The sequence below is a fragment of the Macaca fascicularis genome, chromosome 19 (assembly GCF_037993035.2).
Source record: "Macaca fascicularis isolate 582-1 chromosome 19, T2T-MFA8v1.1".
Taxonomy (NCBI): domain Eukaryota; kingdom Metazoa; phylum Chordata; class Mammalia; order Primates; family Cercopithecidae; genus Macaca; species Macaca fascicularis.
The window spans coordinates 64178081-64196465 of NC_088393.1; the positions used below are offsets into that span (position 1 = coordinate 64178081).

The following is an 18385-nucleotide window of genomic DNA, read 5'->3' on the forward strand; positions in this document are numbered from 1 at the left end:
CTGCACCTGTGCGCCCAGAGGACCACCCCGAACGTGCTTACTAGTAACACCTCGTCCCACCCCACTAGGTGTAGTCATCCGAGACTCCCATAAAGACAGCAGGTCTTCGCTGTCTCATCCTCAGGAGCAGCCAGCCCTGAATCCTTGCTCCCAGCATGTCCTGTCTATTCCGCACTTAACTTTCAAAATGCCCTATTTCCTTTGCAATCAGTTGCTCTATGCTGCATCTCTTTGCTGTGTATCTCTTGTTTAAATTCCTTTAAATTAAAATGACAAGAACCAAAGTCTTACAAAAGTGGCCTTTAATAAATGAATCCAGCCTATTCGGGAAGGGACCTTTCCAGACCTCTGCAGATTGCAGGACTCCGCCTGTCAGTTCAACCAGCCATCCATAAAATGTCCTCCCAAGACCAGCAGCATCAGCACCACCTAAAATGCACATTCTCAGGTGATCCCAAACAAGTAAAACCTGAGAAATTGTCACCAAGAGGATCCTAGGGAGACGTGATGACTCAAGGTGATGTGGTGTCCTGGATGGGGAGGAAGGAAGAGGAGGGCATTGTGTAAACACTAAGGAGGCCTCAATAAAAAAACACTAAGTATGGCCCTTAGATCACGGCAATGTATTCAGTCAGTTCATCGCTTGTGGCAAATGTGCCATACTAATGAATCAGTCAGCAATGGGGGAAATGGCGTGGGGCATTAGGGAGCTCTATGGACTTTAGAAAGCTATTCTAAAATGAATTCTATGTTTTAATGCACACTCTCAGGCCCCATCCCCGGTCTACTCAATCAGAAACTCTGAATTTGGGGCCCACCCACCTGTGGATTAACCACGCCTTCAGGGGATGGGAATATCACTAAGACCAACTAGTCCCCAGAGACTCCGAATGCCTCTGTAGTCCAAGAGTCACATTGGGGATTTAGAAATTGCCAACTTTAGGCCACAAAATACACCATCTGGGGCAGGGAGATACACAGAGCAGAGAGGATTCAGGGGGCAGTGAAAATATGCCCCATGATACTCCAGTGGTGGATCCTCATGAGGCCTTTGTCCAAACCCACAGGATGTACGACACACAGAGCGAGCCCTAATGGACACCATGGACTCTGGGTGCTGGTGATGTGTCTGGGCAGGCTCACTGATGGAACAGGTGCACCGTTCTGCTGGGGATGCTGGGCGGGGAGAGGCTGTGCCGTGTGGGGAGGGAGTCTAGGGGAAATCTGTGCTGTCCACTGAATTTCCCTGTGAACCTAAAACAGCTCTGAAAAAGAAAGTCTAGAGCCAGGTGTGGTGGCTCACACCACACCAGCCTGGGCAACAAGAAATCCCATCACTACAAAAAATTATTTCCAAAAATTTGAATATAATAATTATATTAAAGTCTAATAAAAACAATACAGGGTACAGTGGCTCATGCCTGTAATACCAGCACTTAAAGAAGCCAAGGCAGATGGATCACTTGTACTTATGAGTTCAAGACCAGCCCGGGCAACATGGCAAAACTCCATCTCTACAAAAAAACACAATAATTAGCTAAGTTGGTGGCATGCTCCTGTAGTCTCAGCTGCTCGGGAGGCTTAGACAGGAGGATTGCTTGAGCCTGGAAGGTTGTGGCTGCAGTGAGCGGTGATTGCGCCACTGAACCTCAGCCTGGGTGACAGAGGGAGACGCCATCTCAAAAAAAAAAAAAAAAAAGAAAAGAAAAAGAAAAAAAAAAAAAAGAAAACGAAAACTCTACAGGATACCCAATAAAAGCTGAGTTTCAGATAACGAATAATTTAGAACATGCTGATACTAAAGAAAATTGTTTATCTGAAACTCAAATTTCACCAGGCATTATGTATTTTATATGGCCACCCTCCTTGGACAATTTTACTTTACAACAAAACAGTGGGTAACCCCATGTCAATCAGGAAACTCAGTTTTTTGTTATACAATATTGAAAACTAATAAGATGATCGTTTATTGAAAGAACAGCAACAGAAACCAAAATAAACCTATAGGAAAACAATGGACATAATGAAACAGAAAACAAAGCTCAGTGGGGAGGATACATATTTACTCAAACATCATGGCAATTCATATCTAGGGCACTCCCTCTGTGTGCCAGGCGCCCTTGCACGTGTCAAATGTACTCTGGTAACATCAGTGAAAAATCATCATTCACTTCTTCTTGGTGCAGAAGGCATAGACCGGATTATGCAATCAATGAGAAGTGGCTTCTGGATGTGTTTTCTGGTGGCGTCTTAACAATTTCAGCCGACCGAAGGCTCTTGGACACTTGGAGCATTTATAGGGTTTCTCTCCGGAGTGGGTGCGCTGGTGCTCCTTCAGGCTCCCCCTGTAGGTGAAAACCTTCTTGCAGTCTTTACATTCGAAGGGCTTCTCCCCTGTGTGGCTTCTCTTGTGACACTTCAGGTAGGACTTCTGGGTGAACTGCTTCTGGCAGACGTCACACGTGTAGGGCCTCTCGCCGGTGTGGGTTCGCTGGTGAAATTGGAGGCTAATGAGCTGCATGAAACGCTTCCCACAGAGATTACATTGAAAGAGTCTCTCTCCGGTGTGTGATCTCTTGTGGATGACTAGCTTGGAATTACAGGTAAACCTCTTATCGCACACGTCACATGCAAAGGGCGGCAGTGCCTTGGCTTCTTGGCCATCGGGGTGACTGACTGGGCTCGCAGGGCCTGGGGAATGAATTGAATTCATCCCAGCTTGTCCCGGGGATTCTCTGTTGCCCACAGGTGTGGCTCCTCCTTGAGGTTCTTCTTGGGAAATGGAGGAGGCGTCCCGTTTGCTTCTTTTGGGACCTCTGAGATTCGGAGTGTCTCCTCTGTTCCCACTGTGAGTCGAAGCTTCTCTCTCCACAACGCAGGCAGAAGGTGTGTCGGCATCCACATTTTCCACAGCGGCTATTTTTGGGGGTTCCTTCTCCTCCTTTGCTCTCACCAGATCTGCTGGAAGAAGGGATTCCACACACAACAGTTAATAAAGCGCATTTTCAATACACCAAACTCATTGCAACCAAACACTGATGTTGGCTGACAACTTCCCCTCAACCTCAAGCCTAAGACATTGGACCACAGGTCTCTGGCAAGTGGAGGATGGGGAGGCTTTGGCAGCTGAGTGCCAACTTCCCCAAGGGATGATAATGCTGGGCCCCCAGCCCTGCACCCCAGAAGAGAGGGGCTAACCCCTGTGGATCCAAGTCTTCATACTCACTGGGACGCTTTGGAAGCTGAGGCTCTGGGGATGTAAGTCCTGGGTTCTCTTCCCTGTTTTCCTTCAGATCCTTCTCCAAGGTCAGCTTGGGTCCCGGAGACTTTGGGTCACCTTTTACGTCAATACTCTTGTGTAGCAGATAGTCCTCTCCCTGAAGATGAAAAACCAAGGGCAATGACTCCGTGTCTACACCGGTGGAAGCACAGACATGTCTGTCCCCTCCTCATTGGATACACCAGACTTCCTATGGACCACCCCATCACCCCAAGTAAACATCACCACCTCACGTCTGAGTCTGTCCCTAATCTGCACCCTCCATATTCTAAATCAGCTCCTGTGCCTGGTGGTTTTCACTCTTTGGTTCTCTGAGCATATTTCTTCCCGCTGTGCCAACGTCTCCCTGCCCCTGAGGCTGGAAGGAGCATGACTCTAGGTGGAGGCCCCTCAGCCCTGGCACCACTGGCATTGCGGCTGCATCACCCTCCTGGAGGGGGCGCTCCTGTGCAGAGCAGAGGCCCTGCCTCCACCCTCTAGATGCTACTAACACCCCACCACCCCCCAGAATGCCAAACAAGAACGTCTCCAGACATGGCCATGTGTCCGGAAAGGCATAATCACCCCAGCTGAGAAACATTCCTTAAATTAAGAAATTGACAATCGGTAGCAAATGGTTTCCTTGCTGATTTGTTACATGGAATGTCTTTGAGGTAACTGGCTATGGGGAAGGGATCTTCAGTTCATCTATCTGTGCCAACTGCCTCCCTCACTTCACTGAGACCATTTCTTACCCCCCACCCTAAATGCTAAAAGCTCTCATGGTGGACAGAAAAGTAGATGAGGCTTCCCTCTCTGTGATGGTTCAGGAATGAATGTCTGGGGATGTACCATCTCCATGGGGAATGGTTCTAATTTTCTCCTGTGCTAAATTTGTCAATCAGTCCAGTGGACACACGATTTCTTCCTGATCCTTCTCGCACCTCTGCCCAGACACCAAGACCTCACACACTCACCTGCCTCCTGAACAGTGCAGGGACCCTGGGCAGGGTCTGCAGCTCTCGGCGGGCCTGGCCTTCCCCCGGATGCGTCTGGTTCACAGAGGAGGCCCGCTGGCTGGACATGTCCCTCGGATCATCCCTGACACTGGCAGGGCCTTCAGCCATCTCAACATCTGAGTCCTGTACAATATATTCCTTTCCGTGGAAGGTGACTACAGACTGTAGAGAGAGAGAAAAAAATCAGACTCACTATGAGAACCTGAAAGTAGCTCTTATATTCCCTGGGTCCTGCCATAATGCTCAAACTTTACTGTAATTAATGTTCAAATCTGCCTTCCCGATGCAGAGTCAGCTCTGTGGACACAGCAATCCTGTCTGAATTTTCTCCTCTCTGGACTCCAGCACCTGCCTGCACCTGGAATTTTCTAGATAAGTACACAAATATGGGTCCTTTAGATGAAAGAGTCTCTAAACCAAAGAGAAGAGAAGGAGAAATATTCTGGGTGAATCCAACTCAACTGGCCAATGGCAGCTCACCTTGTGTTGGAACTTAGGGGCTCATGTGGGGACCTGGAGGCAGATCCCTGGATCTCTGATACCAACCACTTTCCTTGCCTCAGGATGGGACTTTTGGGCCCCCCTTCAGTTCACCCTAATGCCTCCTTCCCTACATTCCATCAGGTGTAATATTTTACCAACGTCTTTCTTCCATGTTGGCCTCACACAGTGTGTAGATCCCTGTATCCCCTCTGCCTGTCCATCGCCTACACCAGGAATTGGCCATCTCAGCACAGCTGATATTTGAATCTGGATGATTATTTGTCATGGTCGGTTGTCCTGAGCTTTGGAGAATGCTTAGCAGCATCTCCTGTCCTCCCCGTTGTGACAAGCAAAAACTGTCCCCAGACACTGCCATGTGCCCCTGATGTGCAAACTCTCCTCTACTTGGAAGCCCTGACCTAGAGCAGCCCCTCGGGTCCTCTCCAGTCCAGGTACACCGTGCAGCCCCCATCCCAGCTCCCCTTCCCTGAGCCAATCAGGAGGGTCCCACTCACCCATTTCTTGGGTCTTCTGTTATTTCGCAGCAGGTCCTCCAGGTCTTTGCAGCTCTGCACGCCATTCATCATGACTAAGACCTGGAGCTCCTGGGGCATGGAGATCATGAACTGCTCCATCACCAGCATGTCCAGGATCTGCTCTTTGGTGTGGAGGTCGGGCCTCAGCCACAGATGGCACAGCTCAGTGAGTTTCCTCAGAGCCTGGATGGGGTCCGACTCCTTCGGGCAGGTGAACATCCTGAAGTTCACGTGAGAAATCTCAGGGTCCATGTCGTGATTTCCAAGTTGAGTTTCTGAGGATGCCATAGACCGTGGCAGCTCCAACCCAGGTCTGTTGCAGGGTTCTCTCTGACGCCATGAGGATGTGCAATTTGCAGCCATATCTAGTGAAGAATTTTTTAATCAGTCTCTGAGAAAGCTCTTCCAGTAGCTGGTATCTAATTGATACCTATCTACACAGGCTTCCTCTGGTTTTCCTCAGTAACAGATTCACTGTTCGTTCAGAAGTCTAGGGGGGAAAAAGCATGAGCCTGATTAGTTTAAGTTTCTACTCCATCCGCCCCTCCCTTCAAAATCCCTCATCCTGGATGCCACTTCTTCAGCAGCATCGAATTCAACACAGTGGAAATCTTCCAGTGTCTATACTTGACTACATATTGTGGTTTAAAATCTTAATGCCCCCTGGATTCTGATTTGTAGGAAATCACTGTGCAGAGGTTGAATCAGTTTTCCTGTCAATTGGAACAACATGGTTCTTGACTATAAATTAAATAGGACAGTTAAGTGAAGCTCCTAAAATCTGATGTAACAATAAAGTAAGCCCTTTATGTTTTCTCATCAGGACAAGATCCAAAGCAAAGCCCTTAGTCATAGTTATGCAAAAAGATAGAGAAAAAGAGTTAGAACGTAATATTTTCCCCCAACATATATTCTTGTTCACCCCAGAACATTTACTTGCTCCAGGGAAAGGACAGCACTAAAGAATCTTATCAGGATTAAGCTCCCACAGATATTTTGTTATTTTGGTAAAATGCACATTCATACATTTCATCATTTTTACCCTCTTCAAGTGCACAATTTCATGGCACTAAGACATGTACCATGCTGTGCAACCATCACCACCGTCTAGTTCCAGAATTATCTCATCACCCCAAAAGGAACCCCGTCTCTATCAGTAATCACCCCCTGCCCACCCACCCCAGCCTCTGGAAATCACTAATCTACCTTCTCTCTCTAAGGGTTTCTCTATTCTTAGTCTCATCCCAGAAGACAGATTTAAAGTCTAGTGCTCTATGATATTTTAAAGTGGGTTCATACAATAATAAGGTTTTTCAAAGTTAATTGCTAAACCTAGCTTTATTAGGCAGGAGCCACTGAGTGATACTCTCCAGGCATCAATTATTGTCCAAGTTCAACAGCTATGAGAACGCTTCATCTCAGATGAAGACATGTGAATGGCCAGCAGGTCTAGGAAAAGGTGCTCATCATCATTCATCATCAGGGACATGCAAATCCAAACCACAAGGCTCCCCTCACGCCTGCTAGAGCGGCGGCTCCCAAAAAGACACATGGAACGAGTGTTGGTGAGGATTTGGAGGAGAGAGATCCTCTGCGCCCTGTTATGGGATGTAAATCAGGGCAGCCGATATGGGAGACAGTATAGAAACTCCTCAGAAAATTAAAAGTACAACAACTGCATGATCTGGCAATCCTGCTCCAGGACCCGTACGCAGAGGAAAGGAAGTCAGGACGTGGACTCCAAAACAGTGAAACACTGGAGAGACAGAGGGACGGAAGGTTGAAAAACTACCTATTGGTTGCTATCCTCACATCCTGGGTGACAGGTTGAGTCATACCCCAAACCTCAGCACCACTCAATATACTCATGTAACGAACCTGCACAGGTACCTACCGAATCTAAAATAAAAGTTCAAATTATAAAAAAATTTTAAACGGAAGTAAATATCATAAATAATAATTAAAAACCCGGTGGAACTCATAGTAGCAGTGAGTAGAATGTGGTTACCAGGGCTGGGGTGGGGGCTGGAGAGATACAGGTCAAAGAGGACAAATTTCAGTTGAAGAAATCAATTCAACAAAGCAATTGTCCAACATGGTGAAAAAAAGTAGACTTAAGTATTCTCAAAAGCAAAAATGGTTAGTATATGAGGTAGGGCATATGAATATTAGCTTAATTTAGCCATTTTGCAATGTTTATGATACTACAAAGTACATTATGCTATATGCCATAAATATATACAATTTCTAGTTTTCAATTAGAAGCAAATTAATTTTTATTGAAAAAGCATACAGATATGAGAGAGGAAAGGGAGCCCGAAATTCTGGAACTAAAAGTGATTTTGCCACAGGGCGCCTGCCGCTGCTCAGGGAGGCGGGAGGATCACTTGAGCCCGTGTTTGGTAACAGCCTGGGCAACATAATGAGATCCTGTCTCTTAAAAAAAAGTGGTTTCATGCTCCTAGAAACCACTTTGTATTTGATCTCAGTTCATTTCCCGTTACAGCAAGAAACAAGACACAGGAAAAAATAAAGGCAGGTACAGGAGTTAGTATCCAGTTCTGGGAGTATATACCACACGGGCCACCCAGGTAGGGACACTTAGCTCAGATTCTCACTGGCCTAGTAGGTTGATGCTCCTTCATCAATGGCTTGATTTTACCCTGCGCAAAGGGAAAATCCAGCAACGCTTTTTAAGAAGGGTGTGTGGGAGGCAAGGTGGCTCACACCTGTAATTCCAACACTTTGGAAGACCGAGACGGGAGCATGGTGGAGCCCAGGAGTCCAGGACCAGACTGGGCAACGCACCGAGACCCCATCTCTGCAAAATAAATAAATAAATAATGTATCCGATCGTTGTGGCATATGACTGTAGTCCCAGCTACTCGGGCGGTGGAGGTGGGCAGATCGCTTGAGCCCAGGAATTCCAGGCTAGTCTGGAATTCTAGCGAGACCCTGTCTCTAAAAGAAAATGAAATAAAATATAACCTAACTATGATGAGAAAGTTATCATTATTCCCAGTTTACAGAAGCATTGCATAACGAGTCAGAGTTAACCATGGGGTGCAAAGGAGATCCGCTGCCTGCACAAAGTCTCCGAGCAAATGCATGAGAAAATACACCCAAACTTTCTGAAACCAACCCCCGCGCACGCCAGCTCCTAAACCCCACAGACATATGCCCGCTGGACACTTACCTCCTTCCCGGCTTCCGCCGCCAACCTCCTCGCTCTGGGATGCGCTCTCCAACTGGCCTGGAGCTGAACTGCGTCAATTTATGGAGAAGTCAAGGGACTGAGGCCCCGTTTCCGGTTCCCTGCGCCGCCCCATGATTGGTTTAGGGCCATAGAGTCCATTGTACGTAAGCAGCGTTGATTACATTTGCCACTGAAACCCCGCCCACAGGAAATTAATGTATTAAACATGCCTACTGTGCAAAGAACACAGGTTTTCCCGCTCTACTGAGCTGTCATATTGCTGAGGTATTTGGAGGCCCCAGAAAATACAGATCCGCACGTGGTAACCACTTTGGGTCCCCTCATGCCACAGAGAGTAATATCCTAACAAGTAAAAAACATGTTAAGAGCTGGTGGATTAATATCAAACCAGTGATTTGATCTAGTTTGAGCAAAGCTTTCACATGCGAATGTCAAGATACTGAAAAAAAAGAGACAGTCTTTGTTGATACATAATGAATATTGGTGATAATTTTTCACTTTTTAAAAAAGAATATTGGAATTGACATGGGAAAACTTGGTTTGAGCTAGACTAAATCACTAGTTTGCTATTAGCCAGCCTACCCTTATATAAAAACAGTGGGAACCAGAGAAAGGCACATGGTCTCGTCTCTGCATTCATTCCAGGACGCTATGAGGGTGGTTTATAGATACACTGAGGGTCCCATGGGATTCCCTAGTTCTCAGCCCCCTCAGTTAGGGCTCTCAAGCACTAAAAGCCTTAATGGTGGGTGTGAATTTTACTGTATGGATCATGGAGTTAATGTGGAATGATAATTAAATGCTAGGCAAGATTAGATTATAATTTGGGAAGTTCACACCATCAATTGGGTAACACTAATCCATTCGAATAGTGACTCATTCATTTTAATTTCAAAGGAAACCTTCTCTAACCTTTAGGATAAATGGGAGGGTTGCTGGTTTTACACTGATTCTGGTTTAAATCCCTGGGAAATCTTAAGCCACTTCACTCTGGGAACTTCAAATTTCTTGGGAGTAGAACTTTCTTGATGTGTTGTTTGAAGATGAAATAATACTGTCAGGGAAGTGCTGGATACAAGGTCATTTTGCCAAGAAGTTGAAACAATTATTTTCTGATGCAGATTCTCATAACTTTTCTGGTTTACCACTGAGGTGTTGACAATGAGTTAGAATTAAGAATGGAGTTATTTACTGGAATTAACTGGGAGCTGCCTAAACCACCATCAGGCTACACAATTCTCCCAAATCCTCCCCTCTGGAAATTCATAGTCTTATTTCTTTGAAGATGTTGTTGGTATTTTGGAAGAGATTGCATCGAATCTGTCGATGTCTATTAACAGTATGGCCTTTTTCACAATATTAATTCTTCCATTCTATGAACATGTCTTTCCATTTTTGGTGGTCTTTTTCAGTTTTTTTTCATTAGTGCTTAATAGTTTTTCTTGTGGAAATCTTTCACCTCCCTGGTTAAATTTATTACCAGGTTTTTAGGGGTTCTTTTGCTATTGTAAATGGGATTCCTTTCTTGGTTTTTGTCCCACTCGTTTGTTGTTGGTGTATAAAAACACTACTGATTTTTGCATGTTGACTTTGTATCCTGCAGCTTTACTGAATTCCTTTATCAGTTCTCAGTTTTACTGGTGGAGGTTTCAGGAGTTTTTATAGATGACATGTTGTTTGCAAAGAGAGACAATTTGACTTCCTCCTTCCAAATTTGGATGACCTTTATTCCTTGCTCTGGCTAAGACTTTCCCAACACATTATTATTTTATTATTATTATTAATTATTTTGAGACAGAGTGTCGCTCTGTCGCCCAGGCTGGAGTGCAGTGACAAAATCTTGGCTCACTACAACCTCCACCTCCTGGGTTCAAGCCATTATTTGCCTCAGCCTCCTAAGTAGATGAGATTACAGGCATCCACCACCACTGCCCAGCTAATTTTTGTATATTTAGTAGAGATGGGGTTTCACCATCTTGGCCAGGCTGATCTTGAACTCCTGACCTCGTGATCCACCCACCTTGGCCTTCCAAAGTGCTGGGATTACAGGCATGAGCCACTGCGCCAGGCCCCAACATATTAACGAAGGTCACCAGGCTAAAGTTTGGAAACATGTATACATTGTGATGCAATCGTCAGAACCAAGCTGGTTAACGTCTCCATCACCTCACATAGATACCATGTTCTTTCCTTCTTATTATTTATTTTTTAACTCTTGGGCTCAAGCAATCCTGCTTCAGCCTCCCTAGCAGCTGGGGCTATAGGCGCGAGCTACATCTTTCTTTTTATTTCTTGATATGTGTGTGTGTGTGTGTGTGTGTGTGTGTGTGTGTAGGAAACATTTAAGATACACCCTCTGAGCAAATTTCAAGTATACAGTACAGATGCTCCTCGACTTACAATGAAGTTACATCCTGATAAACCCACTGTGAATGTAAAATATAGAAAATAAAAACGCATTTACTATTAGGTCACTTACTGAACTTCAGCGCTTAGCCTAGCCTACCTTCAACTTGCTCAGAACATTTACATTCCCCTGCAGTCAGGCAAAATCATCTACTGAAAACCTATTTTATAATAGTGTTGAATATCTCATGTCATTTATTGAACATTGTACTGAAAGTGACAATCACAATGGTGTGTGAATACTTCTCAGTAATGTACACAACTGAAAGCAGAATTTTGAGATCAGGCTGGCAACACGGCAAAACTCAGTCTATACAAAAAACACGAAAGATCGCTGGGCATTATGGTGCGAGCCTGCAGTCCCAGCCACCTAGGAGTCTGAGGCAGAAGAATTGCTTGAGCCTGGGAGGTCAAGGCTGCAGTGAGCTGTGATCGCGTCACTGCACTCCAGCCTGGGCGACAGAGCCAGACCCTTTCTTGAAAAATAAATGAATACATAAATATTCCCCTCATACAAAAAAGATAAGTATGCAAGGTCACTCATATGTCAAGTTATTTGCCTTAGCCATTGCATGTTGTATATATGTATCAAAACATTGTGTTGTACACCAGAAATGTGTACTATTTGTATTTGTAAATTTATAAAGTCAATAATAATAATGACACAAAGAATTAAAGCTTCTCTAAGAATGTATGACCAACCACCGTCCTTCCCTCACGGGAATTGGAGTTTCCCTCATCTCGGATGCCTAACAGACCTGTCAATCACCACACATCCCAGACCGACTACATCTTTCCCTACCTCAGGTAAAGGTGGCTCCAGCCCCCTTCATGTGCAATCCACAAGATTTGTGGGGTTATCCTTGATTCCTGCATTTCCCTCACACGATAAACTCAGTCTCTTAACAAATCCTATACCTCGATTCATGTGTTTATTGACATGAATTTCACGCAACATAAAACTAACTGTTTTATCTGCACAGTTTAGTGGCGTTTGGTGCATTCATACTGCTGTGCAGCAGCTCCTCTAGCTGGTTCCTGTGCCTGCATGTCCAGAGTCCAAGTTCTGACATCTGTACATACTCACGAAGTCATTACCATCATCGAGAAGCTCAGCATTCCCACCATCCTCCAACGCTTCCCCAGGCTCTTCATCGTCTGTCCCTCCCACAGCTCCACCCCTGGACAACCACTGGTGTTCTCGGTGTCATTACAGATCACTGACAGAATTTCCTTTTTCTTTTTTTTCTCCATTTTTTTTTTTTTTGTTGAGACAGGGTCTTGCTCTGTTGCCCAGGCTGGAGTGCAGTGGTACGATCATGGCTCACTGCAGCCTCAACTTCTCAGCCTTAAGTGAACCTCCTACCTCAGCCTCCCAAGTAGCTGGGACCACTATGTCCGGCTAATTTTTTCTACTTTGTGTAGAGATGGGGTCTCACTATATTGCCCAGGCTGATCTTGAACTCCTGGGCTCAATTAATCCACCTGCTTTTGCCTCCCAAAGTGCTGAGATTACATGTGTCTGTACCCAGTCTAGTGATAGAATTTTCTGGAATTTTATATTGATAGACTCATACCAGATGCACTTTTTTTTTTTTTTTTTTCTGGCTGTCCCCTTTCACCTTCGTAACATTCTGAGATTCTTCCGTGTTCTTGGGGGTTATCAATGATTTCTTTTTACTGCTGGGTAGGATTCCAAACTTTATTAAATTGGGCCCTTTGGATATGAGTTATTTATTTTATATCAACTATACCTCAATAGGACTATGAGAAAAAGAAAGAGGATTCTCTTAGAACTTGAAAACAAGTTCAGAATCTGACCAGCTCTCCTCATCTCAACTACTAGTACTCATGGGCGAGCCACAGCCATCAACCTGGATGACTCTGGTATGATCCTCACTGAGCTCTTTGTTCTTCCCCTTCCCCTATATGGGCTATTTATTTTTTCTTTCTTTCTTTCTTTTTTTTTTTTTTTTTCCCAGACAGGGTCTTGCTCTGTTGCCCAGGCTGAAGTACAGTTGCACAATCATAGCTCACTGCAGCCTCAATCTCTCAGGCTCAAGCAATCCTCCCACCTCAGCTTCCCCAGTAGCTGCGACCATAGGTGTGCACCACCAGGCATGGCTAATTGTCTTGTATGTTTTTGTAGACACCGAGTTTTGCCATGTTGCCCAGGCTGGTCTTTCACTCCTGAGCACACGGAGTTTCACCATGCTACCCAGGCTGGTCTTTAACTCCTGGACCCAAGCAATCCCCCTACCTCAGTGCTGGGATTACAGGCGTCAGCCATCATGTCTGGCTATATGGGCTTATTTCCAAGACTTTATTCCAAGAAAATGTTAAACAGAAGTCAGAAAGCTACTCTATGAAGGCAGAGGCATTTCTTGGAGCTGTGAGTGACGTACCTGCAATGTCTAGATCCTAATTCTAGGAGTTGGCAGTGTCAACCCAATTCTATGTCTCAACACTATTCAATGACTCAGATAATGGCAGCTCCACCTACTAGTACAATGGTCAAGTTTTTGCATCTCACATGTGCCTACAGGATGGGGCCTGGCAAGCTGGAGATGAGATTTCTGCTTGTTTCTATTTAGCTTCGGACTGTTGAGAAAGTCAGGTCATGATATTCATGTAGTCCAAACATCACCATCTGTAAAACCGGTGTCCACGTTTTGTCTTTCAAATGGTCCCCACCCTCCGCTTGTTATTGTGTTGACAGTGAAAAGAGAGGACATGCTTGGCACCTGGAGATGATTGGATATTACAGCTGTGCGCCATATAGGTAAATGGTCCCATTGTTTGATGAGCTGTCCTGGCAGTGGGTGGATCAGTCACTTCTAAACAGATAAGGAATGCAAATCAAAACCACAATGAGATACCATCTCACACCAGTTAGAATGGCAATCATTAAAAGGTCAGGAAACAACAGGTGCTGGAGAGGATGTGGAGAAATAGGAACACTTTTACACTGTGGGTGGGACTGTAAACTAGTTCAACATTGTGGAAGACAGTGTGGCGATTCCTCAAGGATCTAGAACAAGAAATACCATTTGACCCAGCCATCCCATTACTGGGGATATACCCAGAGGATTATAAATCATGCTGCTATAAAGACACATGCACACGTATGTTTACTGCGGCACTATTCACAATAGCAAAGACTTGGAACCAACCCAAATGTCCATCAATGACAGACTGGATTAAGAAAATGTGGCACATATACACCATGGAATACTATGCAGCCATAAAAAAGGATGAGTTCATGTCCTTTGCAGGGACATGGATGAAGCTGGAAACCATCATTCTCAGCAAACTATCACAAGAACAGAAAACCAAACACCGCATATTCTCACTCATAGGTGGGAATTGAACAATGAGAACACTTGGACACAGGAAGGGGAACATCACACACCGGGGCCTGTTGTGGGGTGGGGGGAGGGGGAAGGGATAGCATTAGGAGATATACCTAATGTAAATGACGAGTTAATGGGTGCAGCACACCAACATGGCACATGTATACATATGTAACAAACCTGCATGTTGTGCATATGTACCCTAGAACATAAAGTGTGTGTGTATATATACACATACATATAAAGGAATGGCTAGAAAGCTCTTGTACCAAACCAACTTGAAGCAACCTTACCCACACCAAATCCCTCACTTTTCTATGAAATCACCCTTTTTTTTTTCTTTTTTTGCAGATCTGCAACTTTTTTTCACAGCTGATTAAAAAAAACAAAAACAAAAACAAAAAACTACTGTTCACCCCAGACTTTCTTTTGATACAGTAAGTAAACAAAACAGATTTTTTTTTTTTTTTTTGCCGGAAATATAAGCAGACACCCCACACTACTGGCACGGGTGTTAACAGTCCCAGGTCAGATGTGCAGCGTTTCAGGTGGGATACACTGCAACAAGGATCTAACTGCGGAGTCATCCTCAGAATCCCATTCAGTCACGGGGCTGCCCTTCTAAGCTGGCAGAAAAGGAACCCGAGTCAGGTACCGTGAACACACACGGTAACTCACACCTGTAATCCCAGCACTCTGGGAGGCTGGGGCAGGAGGATTTCTTGAGAACAGGAGTTTGAGACCCGCCTGGGCAACGTAGTGAGGCCCGACTCTACAAATAACTTAAGAGATTGTGTATCTGGATGCTGAACTCACAAAGATTTCAGAACGTCGGTAGGAGAGGAGATGTGTGGGCTAGCAGCCAATTCCTCAGTGAATGAGGCAGAGAAATTGGTAAAAAGAAGGAAAGTGAAAACAAGAAGGATGTTCCCATTTTCCAGGTCTTCCTGGTTCACAAAGTGGGGAGGAAGAAACTACTGAAGAGGAAAGAGTTCTCGTGAAGAGTACAGAATTCCTGCGCTCCCAGGTTCAGGTTCATAAAAAGAAAAAAGTTTGCAGCCATGCAGGGTGAACCAGCTCTGAAGATGTGTTATACCGACTAGGGGCTGTAATCAGTGTTAGAGACCGTCCCCGACTTCCGATGGCTCCAAGGCAGGAAAACAGGGAATTAGGGTAACCAGGGGTTAAGGTAGAAGCAAAAGAACAGCAGAGGCAGCCAGTTCTAGGCAAGATTAGGCAGCACACAGGCCACATCCTCACTCCTGTGATAACGAGACAGAAGCCTCCACTCCAGCCTCTGATGGACGGTGGGGCCAAGTCTCCACTCCAGCCTCTGATGGACGGTGGGGCCAAGTCTCCGGTCAGCCTCTGATTGGTCGCAGGTCAGTCCTTCATGGGGTGTAGCCAATGGGAGGCCTCTCAAAGGCACCGAGGGGTGTTGCCGGGTTCCTTTTGTTAATCAAAACCCTAATTGAGGAAGCTCTTGGGCCTCTTGCTGGAGCCCCGCTCCCAGTTTGTGAATTGTCTTCAATAAATCTGTGCTTTCCTTACTCCGTTTTTTGTGTGCTGTCTTTTGTTGCTTTGTTCTTTTGTTACTTTGTGCGTTTCATTCAATTCTTTGTTCAACATGCCTAGAACGTGGACAACTCCATCTGGTGACAGCTCCACGTACAATTTTTCTCCTTTACGGTGGTGCTTTCAGCTGTGCACATTGCCGAGCAGGATCCACATGGCCATGCTGACTGTCACTTTCAGTTCAGTGTTCAATAAACTACAGGAGAGAGTCAACACTTTATTATAAAATAGGTTTTCTGTTGGACGATTTTGCCCCACTGTAGGGGAAGGTACGTGTTCGGGGCAGGTTTAGGGTAGGCCAGGCTAAACTATGATATTTCGTAGGTGACGTAATATTAAATGCATTTCTTATCTTATATATTTTCAATTTACAGTGGGTTTATCAGGATGTAACCTCACTGTAAATTGAAGAGCATCCATACAGTATCCTATACTTGAAATTTGCTAAGAAGATCGATCATGGGCCGGGCACGGTGGCTCCTGCCTGTAATTCCATTAATTTGGGAAGCTGAGACCGGCGGATTGCTTGAGCCCAGGAGTTTGAGGCCAGCCTGGGTAACATGGTGAAACCCCATCTCTACAAATAATATAAAAATTAGCCAAGCATGGTGGTTGTATTCCCAGCTGCTTGGGAGGCAGAGGCAGTAGGATTGTTTGAGCCCGGGAGGCGGAGGTTGCAGTGACCTGAGATTGTACCATTGTGCTCCCGCCTGGGTGACAGAGTGAGGTTCTGTCTCAAAAATAAAAAAAAAAACAAAAATGATAGATCGTAATTGTTTCACCACAGATACACACACACACGGACACATGGACACACACACGAACACACACCCACACACGTGGACACACACGAACACATGGACACACACGGGGACACACACACGGACACACGGAAACACACAGGAACACATGGACACACACACCCACACATGTGGACACACACGGACACACATGAACACATGCACACACACGGGGATACACACGGACACACACGGACACACGAACACATGGACACACACACAAACACACCCACACATGTGGACACACACACGGACACACACATGAACACATGGACACACACACGGGGACACACACGGACACATACAGACACACGGAAACACACGAACACATGCACACACACACACACGGGGATACACACGGACACACATGGACACGGACACACAAACACATGCACACACACACGGGGATACACACGGACACACATGGACACACGGAAACACACACATGGGGATACACACGGACACACACGGACACACGGAAACACATGAACACATGCACACACACGGGGACACACACGGACACACAAGGACACACGGAAACACACACATGGGGGACACACACGGACACACACGGACACACGGAAACACACACGAACACATGGACACACACGAACACATGGACACACACATGGGGACACACATGGACACACACGGACACACGGAAACACACGAACACATGGACACATACGAACACACCCACACACGCAGACACATACACGGACACACGGACACACATACACAAATCAAAGGAAAAAAAAGCAAGCCGGGGTCGTGGCACATGCTCCTAGTCCCCACTACTGGGAAGGCTGAGGCAGGAGGATTGCTTGAGCCCACGAATTAAACAGATAAATAATGAAAAGAAAATAGTCACTATGTGAATTGATGAATACATTAATTAGCTTGATTGTAGTGATAATTACACCATGTATAGGGATATGTAAACACCAGCATGGTGACCTTAGTCACCAAGGACGGATAGAGGCCAGGAATTGGAGAGCAGCCGGGGCAACATAGCGATACCCCCATCTTTACAAAAAACGTTTGTTAATTAACCAAGTGTGGAGGTGCTTGCCTGTAATTCCAGATACTCAGGAGGCTGCAGCAGGAGGCTCTCTTGAGCCCAGGAGTTTGAGGCTGCAGTGAGCTATGAGTTTTCCATTGCACCCAGCCAAGGTGACACAGTGAGACCTTGGCTCTAAAAATAAACAAATAAACAAACAAATTTACCCACAGGGGTAGGAGATCACTAACAGAAAAACTATAAAATACTGATGAGAGGAAATGAAGAGGGTACAAAAATGGAAAGATATTCCATGTTCATTAATCGGAAGAATTCATATTGTGAAAATGACCACACTATTAACAGAGATCTACAGACCCATCACAATCCTTACCAAAATGCCAAACACATTCTTCATGGGAACAGATTACATGTTCCAAGAGGAGAAGATTCGAGGGAATTGGGTAGGTAGATGGTGGTTTTAGGCAGATTCCAGTTCATTCCCCTTAATAATTCCATTCTGAACTCTGACTCACCATCAACACTTCAGTTATTAACAAGGAAAAATATCACAAACTATGAGAAAATGCATCAGGAAACATGTGCCTGAACTTTTTGGCAAAATGACCTTGTGTCGGGCACTTTACTGACACAGTCTTTTTTCATCTTCAAAACAGCACATCAGGAAGGCGATAATTCCCTGGTTCTATTCACAGGGAGTTTGAAGTTCCCGAAAT

General features: G+C 45.3%; 1 protein-coding gene across 32 annotated transcripts in view; it reads right to left on the reverse strand.

Moving 5' to 3' along the window:
* Positions 1-287: 287 nt before the first annotated feature.
* Positions 288-18385, reverse strand: part of LOC102115098 (zinc finger and SCAN domain-containing protein 5A) — a 94968-nt gene continuing 76870 nt past the window's right edge. For 10 of the 32 annotated variants that reach the window (XM_074024861.1, XM_065534992.2, XM_065534997.2 and 7 more), the window contains 4 exons: positions 5277-5662; positions 4237-4440; positions 3227-3377; positions 288-2961 (listed from right to left, as the gene is read on the reverse strand). In XM_074024861.1, the coding sequence (XP_073880962.1) occupies positions 2210-2961; positions 3227-3377; positions 4237-4440; positions 5277-5660 (1491 nt within the window). In that variant the 5' untranslated portion in view covers positions 5661-5662 and the 3' untranslated portion in view covers positions 288-2209. Of the gene's footprint in view, positions 2962-3226; positions 3378-4236; positions 4441-5276; positions 5788-8493; positions 8562-18385 lie in introns of all 32 variants that reach the window. The other 22 variants (XM_074024867.1, XM_065535009.2, XM_074024857.1 and 19 more) reach the window with 7 other exon arrangements.